The 18930-nt window shown below is 41.2% G+C and overlaps 1 protein-coding gene and 1 long non-coding RNA gene across 5 annotated transcripts in view; both read left to right on the forward strand.

The window, feature by feature from the left end:
• The window catches only part of RLF (rearranged L-myc fusion), an 81657-nt gene extending 63438 nt beyond the window's left edge, over window positions 1-18219 (forward strand). For all 4 annotated transcript variants that reach the window (XM_017960156.3, XM_021939843.2, XM_021939838.2 and 1 more), the window contains 2 exons: window positions 8362-8503; window positions 13096-18219. In XM_017960156.3, the coding sequence (XP_017815645.1) occupies window positions 8362-8503; window positions 13096-17751 (4798 nt within the window). In that variant the 3' untranslated portion in view covers window positions 17752-18219. The remainder of the gene's footprint in view (window positions 1-8361; window positions 8504-13095) is intronic.
• On the forward strand, window positions 9004-9869 carry LOC116275348. Its single transcript, XR_004184394.1, has 2 exons — window positions 9004-9165; window positions 9446-9869. It is a non-coding gene; the product is annotated as an uncharacterized LOC116275348 (long non-coding RNA).
• Window positions 18220-18930: the final 711 nt, after the last annotated feature.

An 18930-nucleotide genomic window follows, 5' to 3' on the forward strand; every position in this document is an offset into this window, starting at 1 on the left:
GTATACGTGTTTTCTTGGCATAGGCCAAAATTCAAATTGTAGTTTTTTGCCACCAAATCCACTATGCCAGAGTTATACCTCCTGTGAGAAAGGAGATAGTGAGATGGGGACTTAAATATAATTTCTTTATGATGAAAAAAGTACCTACCATTATAGCTAGGTTTTCAGTACAAATAATAAATTAAATTGTATATGGAATGTGTTATAGATTGTGTTTAAAATTTTTCTCCCCTTCTTTAGTCGCCCACCATTCACTCTTCCAGAGCTGTTAGTGGCTCTAGGATTAATGCTGTTCTTCTATAGCAGGAAGGGATTAATAGAGATTTCCCTTTGTGGCCTCCTCAGGAGCTATAATGAGTAAAGGAAAGAAAATCTTAGTCATTTCACACTTTGTTAAAATTAAGCTTCTTTCAAGCAATTCAAGGAGAAATCACAGCTTTTTTTTGTTTTTGTTTTTGTTTTTGAGACCGAGTCTTGCTCTGTCACCCAGGCTGGAGTGCAGTGGTGTGATCTTGGCTCACTGCAACCTCCGCCTCCCGAGTAGCTGGGATTACAGGTGCACGCCGCCATGCCCAGCTAATTTTGTATTTTTGGTAGAGACTGGGTTTCACCATGTTGGTCAGGCTGGTCTCGAACTCCTGACCTCATGATATCTACCCGCCTCAGCCTACCAAAGTGCTAGGGTTATAGGCATGAGCCACCACGCCTAGCCACATCTTTTTTTTTTTTTAACCCTTCCATTGTTTTTGAAAGCTTTTTTTTTGGTAGTGGGATGCTGGAGTTAGAATATTAGAATAACATAAAACGTTGAATTTTGGCCAGGCATGGCTCACACCTGTAATCTCAGCACTTTGGGAGGCCGAGGTCGGTGGGTCACCTGAGGTCGGGAGTTCAAGACCAGCCTGACCAACATGGTGAAACCCCATCTCTACTAAAAATACAAAAATTAGCCATGCGTGGTGGCAGGCGTCTGTAATTCCAGCTACTCAGGAGACTGAGGCACCAGAATCGCTTGAACCTGGGAGGTGGAGGTTGCAGTAAGCTGAGGTCATGCAAGCTCAGGAGACAAGAGCAACTCCGTCTCAAAAAAAACACAAAAAACATTGAATTTTACTAAGGAAAATTAATCACAGGAATTCTGTTCAAATGAGATAGATTATTTTGTTATGCTTGAGGTAGTGGGACATAAGGAGTATTTGTTTAAAAAAAAACTTTTAAGTGGTATTTTGGATAAGAGAGATATCAGTATTTTTTAAATGTGGCAATAAAGTTGAAATACAAAGTAATAAAAGTAGTCATGCTTATTTTTAAACACGTATGCTAGAATTTATTTCTTGGGAGTATCATTCTTGAGTGTAGTTACCATGAAGATAATATTTGAAATGTAAACTATGTAGCTATCGGCCAGGTGCAGTAGCTCACGCCTGTAATCCCAGCAATTTGGGAGGCTAAGGTGGGTGGATCATTTGAGGTCAGGAGTTTAAGACCAGCCTGGCCAACATGGTGAAAATCCATCTCTACTTAAAATACAAAAATGAGCCGGGCATGGTGGCGTGCGCCTGTAATCCCAGCTACCCTGGAGGCTGAGGCAAGAGAATTGCTGGAACTCGGGAGGCAGAGGTTGCAGTGAGCCAAGATCATGCCACTGTACTCCAGCCTGGGCGACAGAGCAAGACTCTGTTTCAAAAAAAAAAAAAAAAAGCCAGATGGTACTGGTGCACACCTATAATCCCAGCTACTCAGGAGGCTGAGGCAGGACAATTGCTTGAGCCTGGGAGGTGGAGGTTGTGGTGAGCCAAGATCACAACACTGCACTCCAGTCTGGGTGACACAATGAGACCCTGTCTCAAAAAACAAAACAAAACAAAAACAAAAACCTATGTAACTGTCACTCAGAACATTTTTTATTCTTTTAGAAATTTCCCTCAGAGACATTTACAAACCACAGTAAAAAGTAAAAATGTTTTAAACTTTGCAGCAGTTATTGTTTAACTTACTTATTAATATTGACCCCAAAAGATTTTTTTTTTTTTTTTTTTTTTGAGACGGAGTCTCGCTCTGTCGCCCAGGCTGGAGTGCAGTGGCGCAATCTCGGCTCACTGAAAGCTCCGCCTCCCGGGTTCCCGCCATTCTCCTGCCTCAGCTTCCCGAGTAGCTGGGACTACAGGCGCCGCCACCACGCCCGGCTAGTTTTTTGTATTTTTAGTAGAGACGGGGTTTCACTGTGTTAGCCAGGATGGTCTCGATCTCCTGACCTCGTGATCCGCCCGTCTCGGCCTCCCAAAGTGCTGGGATTACAGGCTTGAGCCACCGCGCCCGGCCCCCAAAAGATTTTTGACTGTTGGAGAAAATTAAAGAAGTACTAGAAGAGGCCAGGCTCGGTGGCTCACGCCTGTAATCCCAGCACTTTGGGAGGCCGAGGCGGGCGGATCATGAGATCAGGAGATCGAGACCATCCGGGCTAATACGGTGAAACCCGTCTCTACTAAAAATACAAAAAATTAGCTGGGCGTGGTGGTGGGTGCCTGTAGTCCCAGCACTCGGGAGGCTGAGGCAGGAGAATGGCGTGAACCCGGGAGGCGGAGCTTCCAGTAAGCCGAGATGGTGCCACTGCACTCTAGCCTGGGCGATGGAGCAAGACTCCATCTCAAAAAAAAAAAAGAAGTACTAGAGGAGTAAGCTCCCTGTAGGTGCCTCTCAGTGGTAATATAATTGGAATAGCCATGCATTTGAAAAAGGTGACCATTTTGAGTGAGATGATGTATTATATAGAGAGAGGTGTAATTACTGCAGCCATTTTAAAGTCATAAAGTTGAACTTTGAACCTCCACAGTAAGCTTTCATTGAGTATTTGATAGACTGGCCTTTGCTTTCTGTAATGTGTCTGAGCTTAAATTTTGTGTTACACATTTGTGTTTCTTCAGATGTAGTTACATGTCTGTTCTGCCCCAACTAGACTGATATACCAACCAATATGTTGTTTAATTCACAGTTGTGTCCTCAGTAACTGGTGAAAACTAGCATATGTGTTTTATTTAACAGAATTTTGTGGGAGAGAAAAGAGGTCATGGGGGTCAATTACTATTGTATTAGCTTAAAAACTTTTTTTCTGTAATAGCCTTTTTTAGGGGATGATCATCCCTTGATTCCACAGTTTTATTTACTTCATTCCTAAAATACCTAAATTCTGAATCCCAGTGTAACATGTTAACTGGACTTTATGGGCTTCTTGCTATGTAGAAACACAGAGTAATGTTTGTATGCATATATGTATGTATGTATGTATTTATTTTTGAGACAGAGTCTCGCTGTTGTCACCCAGGCTTCAGTGCAGTGGTGCAATCTCAGCTCACTGCAGCCTCCGCCTCCCGGGTTTAAGCGATTCTCTGCCTCAGCTTCCCGAGTAGCTGGGATTACAGGTGCCAGCCACCACACCCGGCTAATTTTTTGTATTTTTAGTAGAGACGGGGTTTTACCATGTGGGCCAGGCTGGTCTCGATCTCCTGAACTCAGCTGAGCCACCACGCTGGCCAAAACACAGAGTAATTTAAAGTTCTTGCTTAGTAGCTGAATTCCTACCAAAATGTGTTCCTTGCTGTTAACAGAGCTAAATTTCCTTTCCAATTTTTATAAATTTATATATAACTTGTTGAAATGAGCTAGGTAATGGGCAAAATCGTGGGCACAGTAGATCATCTCAACATTGGAAGCATACATACAATGGAATTATTTTCCATGATTTTCAATGGTTGGCTTTTTTAAAAAAGTCACATTATTGTAGTAATTGAAGAAGAACTTATCCTAGTGCATGTTTGATCTATCAGGCTGTCGGTTACTATTGGATGTTGGTTTCAGTGTTCCAGTGTACAGATTTGAATGGATGATTGAAGTGACATCTTGCATCCTCATGAGTAATGTACTGGCTGTCATGGTTTCAGGCATGTTTATATATTTGGATGGGTAATCATTTTATATCGATTTATAACTATGCAAATATTTTTACAAAATACACCATAAATGCCCGTTTTTGATCATGCTTATTTGGAGTTAACATACTTGGAGCCTGAAATATTTAATTTGGAATACCAAGCCCTGGACATTCTGACTTACTCTTTTAAAAGTTATTTGAGTGGCCGGGCATGGTGGTTTACGCATGTAATCCCAGCATTTTGGGAGGCCGGCGCTGGTGGATCATGAGTTCTGGAGTTCAAGACCAACCTGACCAAGGTGCTGAAACCCCTTCTCTACTAAAAATACAAAAATTAGCCGGGCATGCTGGCAGGCACCTGTAATGCCAGCTACTAGGGAGGCTGAGGCAGGAAAATCGCTTGAACCTGGGTGGCAGAGGTTGCAGTAAGTTGAGATCGCACCACTGCACTCCAGCCTGGGTGACAGAGCAAGACTCCATCTGGGGGGCAAAAATTATTTGAGCCTGTAATCCCAGTACTCTGGGAAGCTGAAGTGGGTGGATCTCTTGAGGTCAGGAGTTCGAGACCAGCCTGGACAGCATGGTGAAACCCCATCTTTACTAAAATTACATAAATTAGCCAGGCATAGTGGCATGTGCCTGTAGTCCCCAGCTACTCAGGAGGCTGAGGAAGGAGAATTGCTTGAACCGGGGAGGTGGAGGTTGCAGTGAGCCGAGATCATATCACTGCATCCCAGCCTGGGCAACAGAACAAGACTCCGTCTCAAAAAAAAAAAAAAAAAAAAAGGCCAGGCTCAGTGGCTCATGCATGTAATCCCAGCACTTTGGGAGGGCAAAGTGGGCGGATCACCTGAGGTTGGGAGTTCAAGACCAGTCTGGCCAACATAGCGAAACCGCATCTCTACTAAAAATACAAAAATTAACCGGGCATGCTGGCAAGCATCTGTAATCCTAGCTACTTGAGGGAGGCTGAGGCAGGACAATCACTTGAACCTGGGAGGTGGAAGTTGCAGTGAGCCAAGATTGTGCCATTGCACTCCAGCCTGGGCGACAGCGTGAGACTCTGTCTCAAAAAATAAGTAAATAAAATTATTTGAGAGACCTTAATTCTCAACCTGCCTTTTAACCACTTTAATGGATTTATAAATCTAACTTTGTTGCCAGGCTGGAGTATAGTGGCAAAATCAAAGCTCACTGCAGCCTTGAACTCCTGGGCTCAAGTGATTCTCTCACCTCAGCCTCCCAAGTATCTGGAATTATAGGCTTGAGCCTCTGTGCCTGGCTTTAGTTGGTGAATTTTATTTTATTTGAGAGAAGATATTACTCTGTCACCTAGGCTGAAGTGTACTAGTGAGATCACAGCTTAATTCAGCCTTAAATCCTGGGCTCAATGACCACCCCCCCCATCTCCACCTCCTCAGTAGCTGGGACTACAGGTGTGCCACCAAGACTAGCTAGGCTTTTTTTGTTTGGTTGGTTTTAGGGTCTTACTGTGTTGCTCAGGCTGGTCTTGAACTCCTAGCCTCAAATAATCCTCTGCTGAGGTTATAGGCATGAGCCACTATGCCCAGCCCTTTAGTAAATTTTAGATAGTTGACATCGTTTACTCGTGTATATCTTTATAATCAGGATTTACTGGCTTTGATAATTTTTGTTCTGTTCAAATAGGACAGATCTCACATACATATGACAGATTACAAAAGTTTTTATTACTTAACATGCTTAAATCTGAATAAAGTAATTGTGTGTTTAAAATGAACAGTTATCCCAGCTTGCCTGGCTGGTGGCTATTTTCACAGCTGGCCTATCTCAATTTTCACTTCTTGTGGTTAGGAAAGTGGCACTAGCCAAATAAAGGCAATTTTTTTTTTTTTTTGAGACAGAGTCTCGCTCTGTCGCCCAGGCTGGAGTGCGGTGGCGCGATCTCAGCTCACTGCAAGCTCTGCCTCCCAGGTTCATGTCATTCTCCTGCCTCAGCCTCCCGAGTAGCTGGGACTACAGGCACCCGCCAGCACACCTGGCTAATTTTTTTGTATTTTTAGTAGAGACGGGATTTTACCATATTAGCCAGGATGGTCTCGATCTCCTGACCTCATGATCCGCCCGCTTCGGCCTCCCAAAGTGCTGGGAGTACAGGCGTGAGCCACTGCGCCCAGCCCCAGAAAGGCAAATATTTAAAGGCATTTTAAATTAATTGTATTTGTTATAGCTCAAATTTGCTATCCTATTAAGCTTCATTAATTTATCCTTTTTGTTTTTTTTTTTTTTTGAGATGGAGTCTTGCTGTGTCATTTGGGCTGGAGCATAGTGGCGCAATCTCAGCTCACTGAAGCCTCCACCTTAACCAATCATTTATCTTTTGAGACACCATATATTCATTTCAATCTTTGAAGCAAGTTTTATAACTACTTAACAATCTCACCTTATGCTGGGCACAGTGGCTTATGCCTGTAATCCCAGAACTTTGGGAGGCAGAGGCAGGTGGATCACCTGAGGTTGGGAGTTTGAGACCAGCTTGACCAACATGGATAAACCCCATCTCTACTAAAAACACAAAATTATCCGGGCGTGGTGGCACATGCCTGTAATCCCAGCTACTTGGGAGGCTGAGGCAGGAGAATTGCTTAAACCTGGGAGACAGAAGTTGCGGTGAGTCAAGATCTGCCATTGCACTCCAGCCTGGGCAATGAGAGCAAAGCTCCGTCTGAAAAACAAAACAAAACAAAACAAAAAACACCTCACCTTACAAGAGCCCCAATTACCTCTTTAGAAATATAAGAAAATAGTCGGCCGGGCGCGGTGGCTCAAGCCTGTAATCCCAGCACTTTGGGAGGCCGAGACGGGCGGATCACGAGGTCAGGAGATCGAGACCATCCTGGCTGACACGGTGAAACCCCGTCTCTACTAAAAAATACAAAAACTTAGCTGGGCGAGGTGGCGGGCGCCTGTAGTCCCAGCTACTCGGGAGGCTGAGGCAGGAGAATGGCGTAAACCCAGGAGGTGGAGCTTGCAGTGAGCTGAGATGCGGCCACTGCACTCCAGCCTGGGCGACAGAGCGAGACTCCGTCTCAAAAAAAAAAAAAAAAAAAAGAAATATAAGAAAATAAATTATGTTAAATATATTTACTTTAAATTACATGTTTCCATTTCTTAAGCTTTGGATTTGTAGCCAACTTTCTGGGAGACAGTCTGTGTTCATAGCAATATAGGATATCAGTGTTTTAAAATTGGCTTATGAAAATAATACAGATTTTTAAATGAAAATTATTTAATTGGTATCCATTGATTTACTTAAAAGAGCTACATTTTTTAAGTGATAGCATTCTTTTTAGTTTAGGTGTGTTTTTTTTGGTTTTTTTTGTTTTTCTTTTGAGACGGAGTCTTGCTCTGTTGCCTAGGCTGGAGTGCATTGGCGCTATCTTGGCTCACTGCAACCTCCACCTCCTGGGTTTGAGCGATTCTCCTGTTCTCAGCCTCCCAAGTAGCTGGGATTACAGGCGTCCACCACCACGCTCAGCTAAGTTTTATATTTTTAGTAGAGAGGAGGTTTCACCATGTTGGCCAGCCCGGTTTCGAACTCCTTACCTCAAGTGATCTGTCCCCCTTCACCTCCCAAAATGTTAGGATTACAGGTGTGAGCCACCTGCCATGCCTAGCCTCTTTTAGTTTTGCTATTAGAAGTGATAACATTCTTTTTAGTTTCACTATTAGCTTTCCTTGCATTCACATTTTACATTCTCATTAGCATTTCTATCCTTGGCATTTTTGAGTTTCTAATGCTTTTTTGCTTGAGTGTTTATTCATTAAATGTTTTTGTTTAATTTATTATTTTCAAGCTTTCCTTTTGTTTCCATGATAAATCTTTGTGAGATTCCTGTATTTTAGCCATTTCCAAAAAGTGCCATTTTACTTATTTCACTGGAAGTATTTAAACATTCCAAACTACAGGCTCTAAGTAGCATCCTGATATTTTAGATCTGGAAAGGGCCCTTAAGATCACTGTGTAGAAGTGTACAATTAGAGTATCCATTTGCTGTATATATATTTCGTTGTTAGTTTAGTGATGTCTGATTATCTCTGCCCATTAGGACAGGGCTTAATTTAATCAGTATAATAATTATCAGTGTGAAGGATAAAACCTTTTAGAACAACATGGGATCTAAATAAGTTTTTTTAAAATGTCACCGTAAAGGAAGTAGTGTTTTGTTTTTATTTTTCCCCCCAAACACAAGAGAAGTCAGGGAATCATTATGGAGGATTCTTAACATTTTTACCAGTTTGGGAGAAAGCAGTGGTGAATATAGATAGTTTTTAATCTAGTTTTTGTTTTCTCTACTGTCAGCTTTCTACAGATCAAAAAATTGGGTTGCCGGGGGCAGGGCAGCAAATACCAGTTACTTTAAATGTTTTACCATGATCTTCTTTTTTTATAGGGAACTGACTCTCTTTTGGAGTAAACTGCAAAGAAGAATTGACCCTTCTTTAGATACTTTTTTGGAGCGCTGTCGTCAGTTTGGTGTCATAGCTAAAACGCAGCAGCATTTATTTTGCCTCATTAGAGTTATACAAACTGAAGTGAGTACTTTATGCCTTCTCTGCTAACTGTAGCTGGAGGAAAGAAATGAGTGAGAAGATAATGTCTCAGGAAATTCCCTTTAGATAAAGGAAGATAAGAAATAATGAGTTTTAATAAGATTAATGGAATTGACCACATCTGACTGCTTCTCCAGATTGACTTCCTATAATTAATCAGAAACAAATTGATGGCCAAACAAGTTAGGTGATAATTATTTCTAATTACTGTGAATGAAGTTGTGTCTCCTGTCACATTAAGAACATTTTAAGAGGCCAGGCACAGTGACTCAAGCCTGTAATCCCAGCACTTTGGGAGGCCGAGGCGGGTGGATCACTTGAGCTCAGGAGTTCGAGACCAGCCTGGCCAACCTGGTGAAACCCTGTCTCTACTAAAAATACAGAAATTAGCCGGGCATGGTGGCGGGCGCCTGTAATCCCAGCTACTTTGGAGGCTGAGGCAGGAGAATCGCTTGAACGGGGAAGGCGGAGGTTGTGGTGAGCTAAGATTGCACCACTGCACTCTAGCCTAGGCGACAGAGTGAGACTTGGTCTTTAGAGAAAAAAAAAGAACATTTCAAGGTAACTATAGAACTTGCCCGTTTAAACAATTACTTCATAATTGGCCATCAGAACATTTTGTTTTGTTTAAATCTTTAATAAAGGTACTAATTTTCTTTTTTGAGACGGAGTCTCATTGTCGCCCAGGCTGGAGTGCAGTGGCGCTGATCTCGCTCACTGCAAGCTCCGCCTCCCGGTTCACTTCTATTCTCCTGCCTCACCTCCTGAGTAGCTGGGACTACAGGCTTCACCACCTCCGCTAATTTTTTGTATTTTTAGTAGAGACGGGGTTTCACTGTGGTCTCGATCTCCTGACCTTGTGATCCGCCCGCCTCGGCCTCCCAAAGTGCTGGGATTACAGGCTTGAGCCACCGCGCCCGGCAGGTACTAATTTTCTACTGTTGAATAACATATCACAAAAATGAATATTAAAACAATGTCCATTTTTATTAGTTCAGTTTTATAAATCAGAAATCCAGCACAATGTGGCAGGATTCTCTTCTAAGACTATCACATTGGCTAAAATGTAGTTGGTTAGGCTAAGTTCTTATCAGAAGCTCTGTGGAAAATCCACTTCAAAGCTTGTTCTTATCATTGACAGATTTCAGTTCCTGTGATTGTAGGACTAAGGTTTCTGTTTTCTGGCTGGCTGCCAGTCAGGGTCTGTTCTCAGGTCCTAGAAAGCTACACTCAGTCTTTGCGTCTATTTTCAAGCAGCAAGGGTGCAACAAGTTGGTGCTTGAAACCTGACATCCTCCATCTCTGACTTTAGTTTTCAGTTTTTGGTTAAGACAGGTCTCACTCTGTCACCCAGGCGTAGTGCAGTGGTGTGATCATAGCTCATTACAACCTCAAACTCCTTGACTCAAGCAGTTCTCCCGTCTCAGCCTCCAGAGTAGCTGAGACTACAGGCGTGTAGTTTTTTTCTTTTTTGGTGGGGAGCAGGGGCAGTAGATACAGGGTCTTGCTTTGTTGCCCAGACTGATTCTCAACTCCTGGCCTCAAGCAATTCTCCCACCTCAGCCTTCCAAAGTGCTGGGATTATAGGTGTAAGCTGCCACACCTGTCCGCTTGAACCTGGGAGGCAGAGGTTGCAATGAGCCGAGATCACACCATTGCACTGCAGCCTGGGCGACAGAGTGAGACTCTGTCTCAAAAAAAAAAAAAAGAAGCAAAGGTTAAATGACTTGGCTACATCCTATGTGCGCTTTCATCAATATGCCAAGTCACTCTTGATCCCTCACCTTCCTAGTTTAAGACCCACCAATTTCGTCAAAATTCAGCTCCACATTCCATATCTTGATTCAAATTTATTCACTACTCCTTTTAGTAACTTTTTGGCCTATCTGTTCAGAATATATAATGGTATTTCTGGTTACTTTTCTTTGAAAAGTGTTGTTAGTGATTTTTCAAATATTACCATCCCAACCAGATTAGGCTGTTGAAGAAAGAATGGCCATTCTTTGCTGTCCACCTCACAGTCTTCCAAAAGGAGTTAATAACTTGTGGAGAAACTGAATTATTTTAAAATTTGGCTGACTTTCCCCAAGTCCTCTGTGCTCTTACTTAACAAATGATAAACTTATATCACAGCATCCTAATAAGAGACCCATGGTCTAGTCCTGTGGAGCCACTGAAGCAACATGGCCTGTTTACTTGGACTACATTCCAAATGAGAGGGAGAAACTTCTATATTCTTTTGGCCACTACTGTTGTGGGATGTCTGCCATTCATAACAGAACCAGATCCTAGCTGATACAGGCTAAGTAATGCCTCTCTTTCAAAAAAGCTAGTCTCAGCTCGTCTGAAAGGTAGAGAGTTATCTCAATTGATTGTTCACAGTCAGTTACAGACTGAACTCTGTTCTACTCTTTCTCCCCTTCTCACTATTACACTTGACTAGTTTTAAAGGAAAAAAATGTTGGAGTCTCGGTTTGCAAGGGCTTCTACACTCACTCACTCCCTTTCCACCTACTAGTCCACATCTCTTCTACTCTTCAGGCCAAATTTTTATTTTATTTATTTTATTATTTTATTTTTTTTGTTTTTTTTGGAGACGAAGTCTCACTCTATTGCCCAGGCTGGCATGCAGTGGCATGATCTTGGTTCACTGCAACCTCCGCTTCCCAGGCTCAAGGGATTCTCAATGCCTCAGCCTCCCGAGTAGCTGGGACTTTGGGCCTGCATCACCATGCATGGCTAATTTTTTGTATTTTTATTAGAGATGGGGTTTTGCCTTGTTGGCCATGGTGGTCTTAAAACTCCATGCCTCAAGTGATGTGCCTAGCTCGGTCTCCCAAAGTGCGGGGATTACAGGTGTGAACCACCATGCCTGGCCTAAATGCTTTTAAGTCCTTGCTCGTCTGCTCACTAGTTGATGACACTGGGCAACTTAACCTTCTGAGTGTTGGGGATTTTTTGTCTATAAAATGAGGATATGTGCAAAAAAGTTTATTTCAAATAAGTGCCTAGGTTGTAGTAGGGGTTCTGTAAATCAATGACAGTGATTTCTTTGTGTTCCCAGCATTTAGAATGAATCATGCCCAACACAGAATTAAATGCCTGGCAAATTGTTGACTGATTTAAACAGTGGAATTTACTCCGTTATTTTACATCGTATTCTGTTGACCAGTTACAATGTGCTAGCGTTACTATTTCATCTTTATAACCTTAGAAGGAGGAAAATCTAGTATTACCATTACTGTTATCATTTTACCAATAAGGAAACTGAAGTTTAGAGGTTGAGAACCTGTCACTTGTTGTGAAGCTGGGGTTCAAAGGCAGTCAAAGTCTGATTCTAAAGTCTCTGCTCTTAGCAGTGCGTTTTAAGCCACTCAGACATATCTTGCTTTTCTTTTTTCATGTCATTTTCGTATTTCAGCCTCTCAGATAAAAAGAGTTATCTTGTATGTACCAAGCTTTTATCACATATGACCAGGTCATCCTAATTTTAAACTAGTTTCTGAGAACCTGCTGCCGTAGCAAGATTTTCTGATTTTTCTCCCTGGAAAGCTGAGATTCAGTACACCTGTGATGGTGACTATAAATTACTAAATTCTTTCAGGAGGAAATGGAGAGGATCATTTATTTTATCTTTGAAGTTTTGAAAAATCCAAGTGTTCATGATACAGAGATTTTTTTTTTTTTTTTTGAGACTGAGTCTCGCTCTGTCGCCCAGGCTGGAGTGCAGTGGCCGGATCTCAGCTCACTGCAAGCTCCTCCTCTCGGGTTCCCACCATTCTCCTGCCTCAGCCTCCCGAGTAGCTGGGACTACAGGCGGCCGCCACCTCGCCCGGCTAGTTTTTTGTATTTTTTTTTGAGACAGAGTTTCGCTCTTGTTGCCCAGGCTGGAGTGCAATGGCGTGATCTCAGTGCATTGCAACCTCCACCTCCCGGATTCTTTGAACCTCAGCCTCCCGAGTCGCTGGGATTACAGGCATGCACCACCACACCTGGCTAATTTTGTACTTTTTGCAGAGACGGGGTTTCTCCATGTTGGTCAGGCTGGTCTCGAACTCCTGAACTCAGGTGATAATGCCTGCCTCGGCCTCCCAAAGTGCTGGGGTTATAGGCATGAGCCACCGCGCCTGGCCACAGAGAATTTCTTGAATTGAATTTAATCTTAGATTCACATCTATACCTGTGTTTCCTGTTGCTGCCTTTTTAAACACTGCCCCTCTACTCAACATCATTCTATTTTGAATCCTCCAGTGACCTTACTTATCCTGAATTTCTTTGGATTCACATGCATTTATTGTTTATGCATTCGGGGTACAGATAAATTCCTTGAAAGTAAGGAACTGCTTTAATACACAGTGCCTAGTAAATGTACATTGTTCATAGTTGTAGCATCTAATTCAGTTCTTTGCATGTTGAGACAAGAAATATCTAAATGTCTTTCATGAAGAAAGATTTAAGATAAAATTTAGGAACTCTAAAAGTTTTTACAACCTAAAATTCCGTATCAGTGAACGTTATATACTCTTTCTGTATGCAAAAAAAAAAAAAGTTTTTTTATCCTGTTTTACTTACAGGCACAAGATGCTGGTCTTGGGGTGTCAATTTTACTGTGTGTCAGAGCTCTTCAACTCAGATCAAGTGAAGATGAGGAAATGAAGGCATCAGTTTGTAAAACAATTGCCTGTCTTTTACCAGAAGATTTAGAAGTTAGACGAGCCTGTCAGCTTACAGAATTCTTAATTGAACCCAGTTTGGATGGATTTAATATGTTAGAAGAACTGTATTTGCAACCAGATCAAAAATTTGATGAAGAAAATGCACCGGTTCCAAATTCTCTTCGATGTGAGCTCTTACTAGCTTTAAAAGCCCACTGGCCTTTTGATCCTGAGTTTTGGGACTGGAAAACTTTAAAACGACACTGCCACCAACTTTTAGGACAAGAAGCCTCAGATTCTGATGATGATTTAAGTGGCTATGAAATGTCCATTAATGACACAGATGTTTTAGAGTCATTTCTCAGTGACTATGATGAGGGTAAAGAAGATAAACAATATAGAAGAAGAGATTTGACAGATCAGCATAAGGAGAAAAGAGACAAAAAACCCATTGGCTCTTCTGAAAGATATCAGAGGTGGCTTCAGTATAAGTTTTTCTGTTTGTTATGTAAGCGGGAATGTATAGAGGCTAGAATTCTTCATCATTCTAAGATGCATATGGAAGATGGAATTTACACCTGTCCAGTTTGTATTAAAAAATTTAAGAGAAAAGAAATGTTTGTTCCTCATGTGATGGAGCATGTTAAAATGCCACCAAGCAGAAGGGACCGCTCTAAAAAGAAATTACTGTTGAAAGGCTCTCAAAAGGGTATTTGTCCCAAGAGCCCCTCTGCAATCCCAGAGCAAAACCATTCATTGAATGAACAAGCCAAAGGAGAGTCTCATGAATATGTCACATTCAGCAAATTAGAAGATTGCCACCTGCAAGACAGAGATTTGTATCCATGTCCTGGTACAGACTGTTCCCGTGTGTTTAAGCAATTTAAATACTTAAGTGTGCATCTTAAAGCTGAACACCAAAATAATGATGAAAATGCCAAGCACTACTTGGATATGAAAAATAGAAGAGAGAAGTGTACTTACTGTCGACGACATTTTATGTCTGCTTTTCACCTTCGGGAGCATGAACAAGTGCATTGTGGGCCTCAACCTTATATGTGTGTATCTATAGATTGCTATGCTAGGTTTGGATCAGTAAATGAACTACTTAACCATAAACAAAAGCATGATGATCTGCGTTATAAATGTGAATTAAATGGCTGTAATATTGTTTTCAGTGACTTGGGACAGCTTTACCACCATGAAGCACAACACTTTAGGGATGCATCTTACACATGCAACTTTCTTGGCTGTAAAAAGTTCTATTACTCCAAAATTGAATACCAGAATCACCTCTCAATGCATAATGTTGAAAATTCAAATGGTGACATAAAGAAATCAGTGAAACTTGAGGAGTCTGCAACAGGTGAAAAACAAGATTGTGTTAATCAGCCCCATCTACTTAACCAAACTGATAAATCACATTTACCTGAAGATCTTTTCTGTGCAGAATCAGCTAATTCTCAAATAGATACAGAAACTGCAGAAAACCTGAAAGAAAACAGTGACAGTAATTCTAGTGATCAGTTAAGTCATAGCTCTTCAGCTTCAATGAATGAAGAGTTAATTGACACACTAGATCACTCTGAAACCATGCAGGATATATTGTTATCTAATGAGAAAGTCTTTGGGCCCTCCAGTTTAAAAGAAAAATGTTCCAGTATGGCAGTTTGTTTTGACGGGACTAAGTTTACCTGTGGTTTTGATGGCTGTGGTTCCACATACAAAAATGCAAGAGGAATGCAGAAACATTTACGGAAGGTTCATCCATACCATTTCAAGCCCAAAAAGATAAAGACGAAAGATCTGTTTCCCTCTTTGGGTAATGAACATAATCAGACAACGGAAAAGTTGGATGCAGAACCTAAACCCAGCTCAGATACAAACAGTGACTCCCCAGATGAAGGTCTAGATCACAATATTCACATTAAATGTAAACGAGAACATCAAGGTTACTCCTCAGAATCCTCCATTTGTGCTTCTAAAAGGCCCTGTACAGAGGATACCATGTTGGAACTTCTGTTACGCTTGAAACATTTAAGCTTGAAAAACTCAATAACACATGGCTCTTTCTCAGGGTCATTGCAGGCGTACCCATCCAGTGGTGCTAAGTCTCTTCAATCAGTTTCATCTATCTCAGACCTTAATTTTCAGAATCAAGATGAAAATATGCCAAGTCAGTACCTTGCACAGTTGGCGGCTAAGCCGTTTTTCTGTGAGCTTCAAGGATGCAAATATGAATTTGTGACCAGAGAGGCTCTGTTAATGCATTATCTTAAAAAGCATAATTATTCAAAAGAAAAAGTCCTTCAGTTAACCATGTTCCAACATCGGTATTCCCCATTTCAATGTCATATTTGCCAAAGGTCATTTACAAGAAAAACACACCTTAGGATTCATTATAAAAATAAACATCAAATTGGCAGTGACAGAGCAACTCACAAACTACTAGATAATGAAAAGTGTGATCATGAAGGCCCATGTTCAGTAGATAGGTTGAAAGGTGATTGTTCTGCAGAACTTGGAGGTGATCCCAACAGTAACTCTGAGAAACCACACTGTCATCCTAAGAAGGATGAATGCAGTTCTGAAACAGATTTGGAATCATCTTGTGAAGAAACAGAAAGTAAAACATCTGACATTTCATCACCAATAGGCAGCCATAGAGAAGAACAAGAAGGAAGAGAGGGCAGAGGTAGCAGGCGAACTGTTGCTAAAGGAAATCTGTGTTATATTTTGAATAAATACCACAAACCATTCCATTGTATCCATAAAACTTGCAACTCCTCATTCACCAATCTAAAAGGCTTAATTCGCCATTACAGAACTGTACATCAGTACAACAAAGAACAGTTATGTTTAGAGAAAGACAAAGCAAGAACCAAAAGGGAACTTGTCAAATGTAAGAAGATATTTGCTTGCAAATATAAGGAATGTAATAAACGCTTCCTGTGTTCCAAAGCTCTTGCTAAGCACTGTAGTGACTCTCATAACCTAGACCATACTGAAGAGCCTAAAGTACTTTCTGAAGCTGAATCTGCAGCAAGGTTTTCTTGTAACCAGCCTCAGTGCCCTGCTGTTTTTTATACATTCAACAAGTTGAAGCACCACTTGATGGAACAGCATAATATTGAAGGGGAAATACATTCAGATTATGAAATTCATTGTGATCTTAATGGCTGTGGCCAGATTTTCACCCATCGCAGTAATTACTCACAACATGTATATTACCGACATAAAGATTATTATGATGATTTGTTTAGAAGCCAGAAAGTAGCAAATGAGAGACTACTAAGGAGTGAAAAGGTATGTCAAACAGCTGACACTCAGGGGCATGAATATCAGACCACCAGGAGATCATTTAATGCTAAAGCTAAAAAATGTGGCTTAATCAAAGAAAAGAAAGCCCCAATAAGTTTTAAAACCAGAGCTGAGGCCCTCCATATGTGTGTAGAGCACTCTGAGCACACACAGTACCCCTGCATGGTTCAAGGATGCTTATCTGTGGTGAAGTTGGAGAGCAGCATTGTGAGGCATTACAAACGCACTCATCAGATGAGTAGTGCCTATTTAGAGCAACAGATGGAGAACCTTGTTGTTTGCGTTAAGTACGGTACCAAAATTAAGGAGGAACCCCCTTCTGAAGCAGATACCTGTATAAAGAAAGAAGAAAATAGAAGCTGTGAATCAGAGCACACAGAACACAGCCATTCCCCGGGTGACAGTAGTGCACCCATCCAGAACACTGATTCCTGTCATTCAAGTGAAAGGGATGGAGGTCAGAAAGGGTGCATAGAAAGCAGCTCAGTATTTGATGCAGATACTCTGCTTTACAGGGGAACTTTGAAATGTAACCATAGTTCAGAAACCACTTCCCTGGAACAGTGTAATATAGTTCAGCCTCCTCCTCCTTGTAAAATAGAAAATTCCATACCTAATCCCAATGGGACTGAAAGTGGGACTTATTTCACAAGTTTCCAGCTGCCTTTACCAAGGATCAAAGAATCAGAAACTAGGCAGCATGGTTCAGGGCAAGAAAACACTGTAAAAAATCCAACCCACGTCCCAAAAGAGAATTTTAGAAAACATTCACAGCCCCGGTCATTTGATTTGAAGACCTACAAACCTATGGGATTTGAATCTTCGTTTCTGAAATTTATTCAGGAAAGTGAAGAGAAAGAAGATGATTTTGATGATTGGGAGCCTTCAGAGCACTTAACATTAAGTAATTCTTCACAGCCCAGTAATGATTTAACAGGGAACGTTGTGGCAAATAATATGGTGAATGACAATGAACCTGAAGTTGACATACCTCATTCTTCCAGTGACTCTACAATTCATGAGAACCTGACTGCAATCCCACCTTTAATAGTAGCTGAAACAACAACAGTTCCTTCCTTGGAAAACCTGAGGGTTGTATTGGACAAAGCATTAACAGACTGTGGAGAGCTTGCCTTAAAACAGCTTCATTATCTTCGCCCAGTGGTGGTTCTTGAAAGATCTAAGTTTTCCACACCAATTTTAGACTTATTTCCAACAAAAAAGACAGATGAGCTTTGTGTAGGAAGTTCATAAGTAGCAGTTTTGTTTTTGTAACAGACTGGCTCCAACACTGCAACATGGGGACATTTGCCAACTCGAACAAAGGCTGAGAAGCAGCCACACCGTTGTTTAGGTAGAATAGGCTGTGTATTTACATGAATGTATAATATCTATGTCAGCAGTATTGGCTGAATCCATTAGCTCTCCAGTTGGTTTAATGATTGGGTTTTTTTGTTTATTAAAAAAAAAAAAAGGAACTGTACTCTTGTTTGGTGCTAATTAATACATCAAAATATACTGGGGCTTCCTTTTTCAAATTAAGTGTGCATGATTGTATATGGAACAAATACTAAGGTCCCAGGGTGGGAGGGTTAGGGAAAGGGATATGGAGTTCTTACTTGACTTGAATGTGCACCTGAGGGTGCTTTGTGTAATATATTGTACACTACAGCATCTTATATTTTTTGAGTTGAGTTTCAATAAATTACAATTTTTCACCCATTTGTTGTTTACTCATAATGAGTTTTCATGCCACGTGTAAACTGAAATTGCACTTGTATTTTCTGAAATATGCCACTCACATTTTACCCCAGTAATTTTTTAATTATTAACTAAATCATTCAGAGCAAGGGTTTTTTTTGTTTGTTTGTTTTTTGTTTTTAAGACGGAGTTTCACTCTTGTTGCTCAAGCTGGAGTGCAATGGTGCAGTCTCGGCTCGCTGCAACCTCCCCCTCCTGGCTTCAAGTTATTCTCCTACCTCGGTCTCCCAAAGTGCTGGGATTACAGGTGTGAGCGACCACGCCCATCCCAGAACAAGGTTCTTTTTATCTTAAAATTTTTGTTTTTGTGGAAGAAGTTTCTGAGATTGAGTAATTAGCTGTAGGAGTGAAGATATCTCCCAGAGGATGTCCAGATGTTGGCCGAGTGGAAAGGAGAGGATATGCCTACCAGAACATGAAGGACATAGCAAATTCAGAGGGCATGTTTCTAGGAAACTACAAATAATTTGATACGCCGGCAATAAAAAGGGAATAAGAGAGTGACATCATTGAAGAGACAGCAGGAACTAAATCATGAACACTAAGGAGTTTGGACTTGAGTCTATAGGCATATATCACTGGGAGTGTGGAGTGCTCACTTGATTTGAGGAGCTGAAATTGGAAACAGTAGACTTGAAGTAATTGAGGCAAGCTTGGTGAGTGTATGTACTG

This window comes from Papio anubis, chromosome 1 (genome assembly GCF_008728515.1).
Source record: "Papio anubis isolate 15944 chromosome 1, Panubis1.0, whole genome shotgun sequence".
Classification (NCBI taxonomy): Eukaryota; Metazoa; Chordata; class Mammalia; order Primates; family Cercopithecidae; genus Papio; species Papio anubis.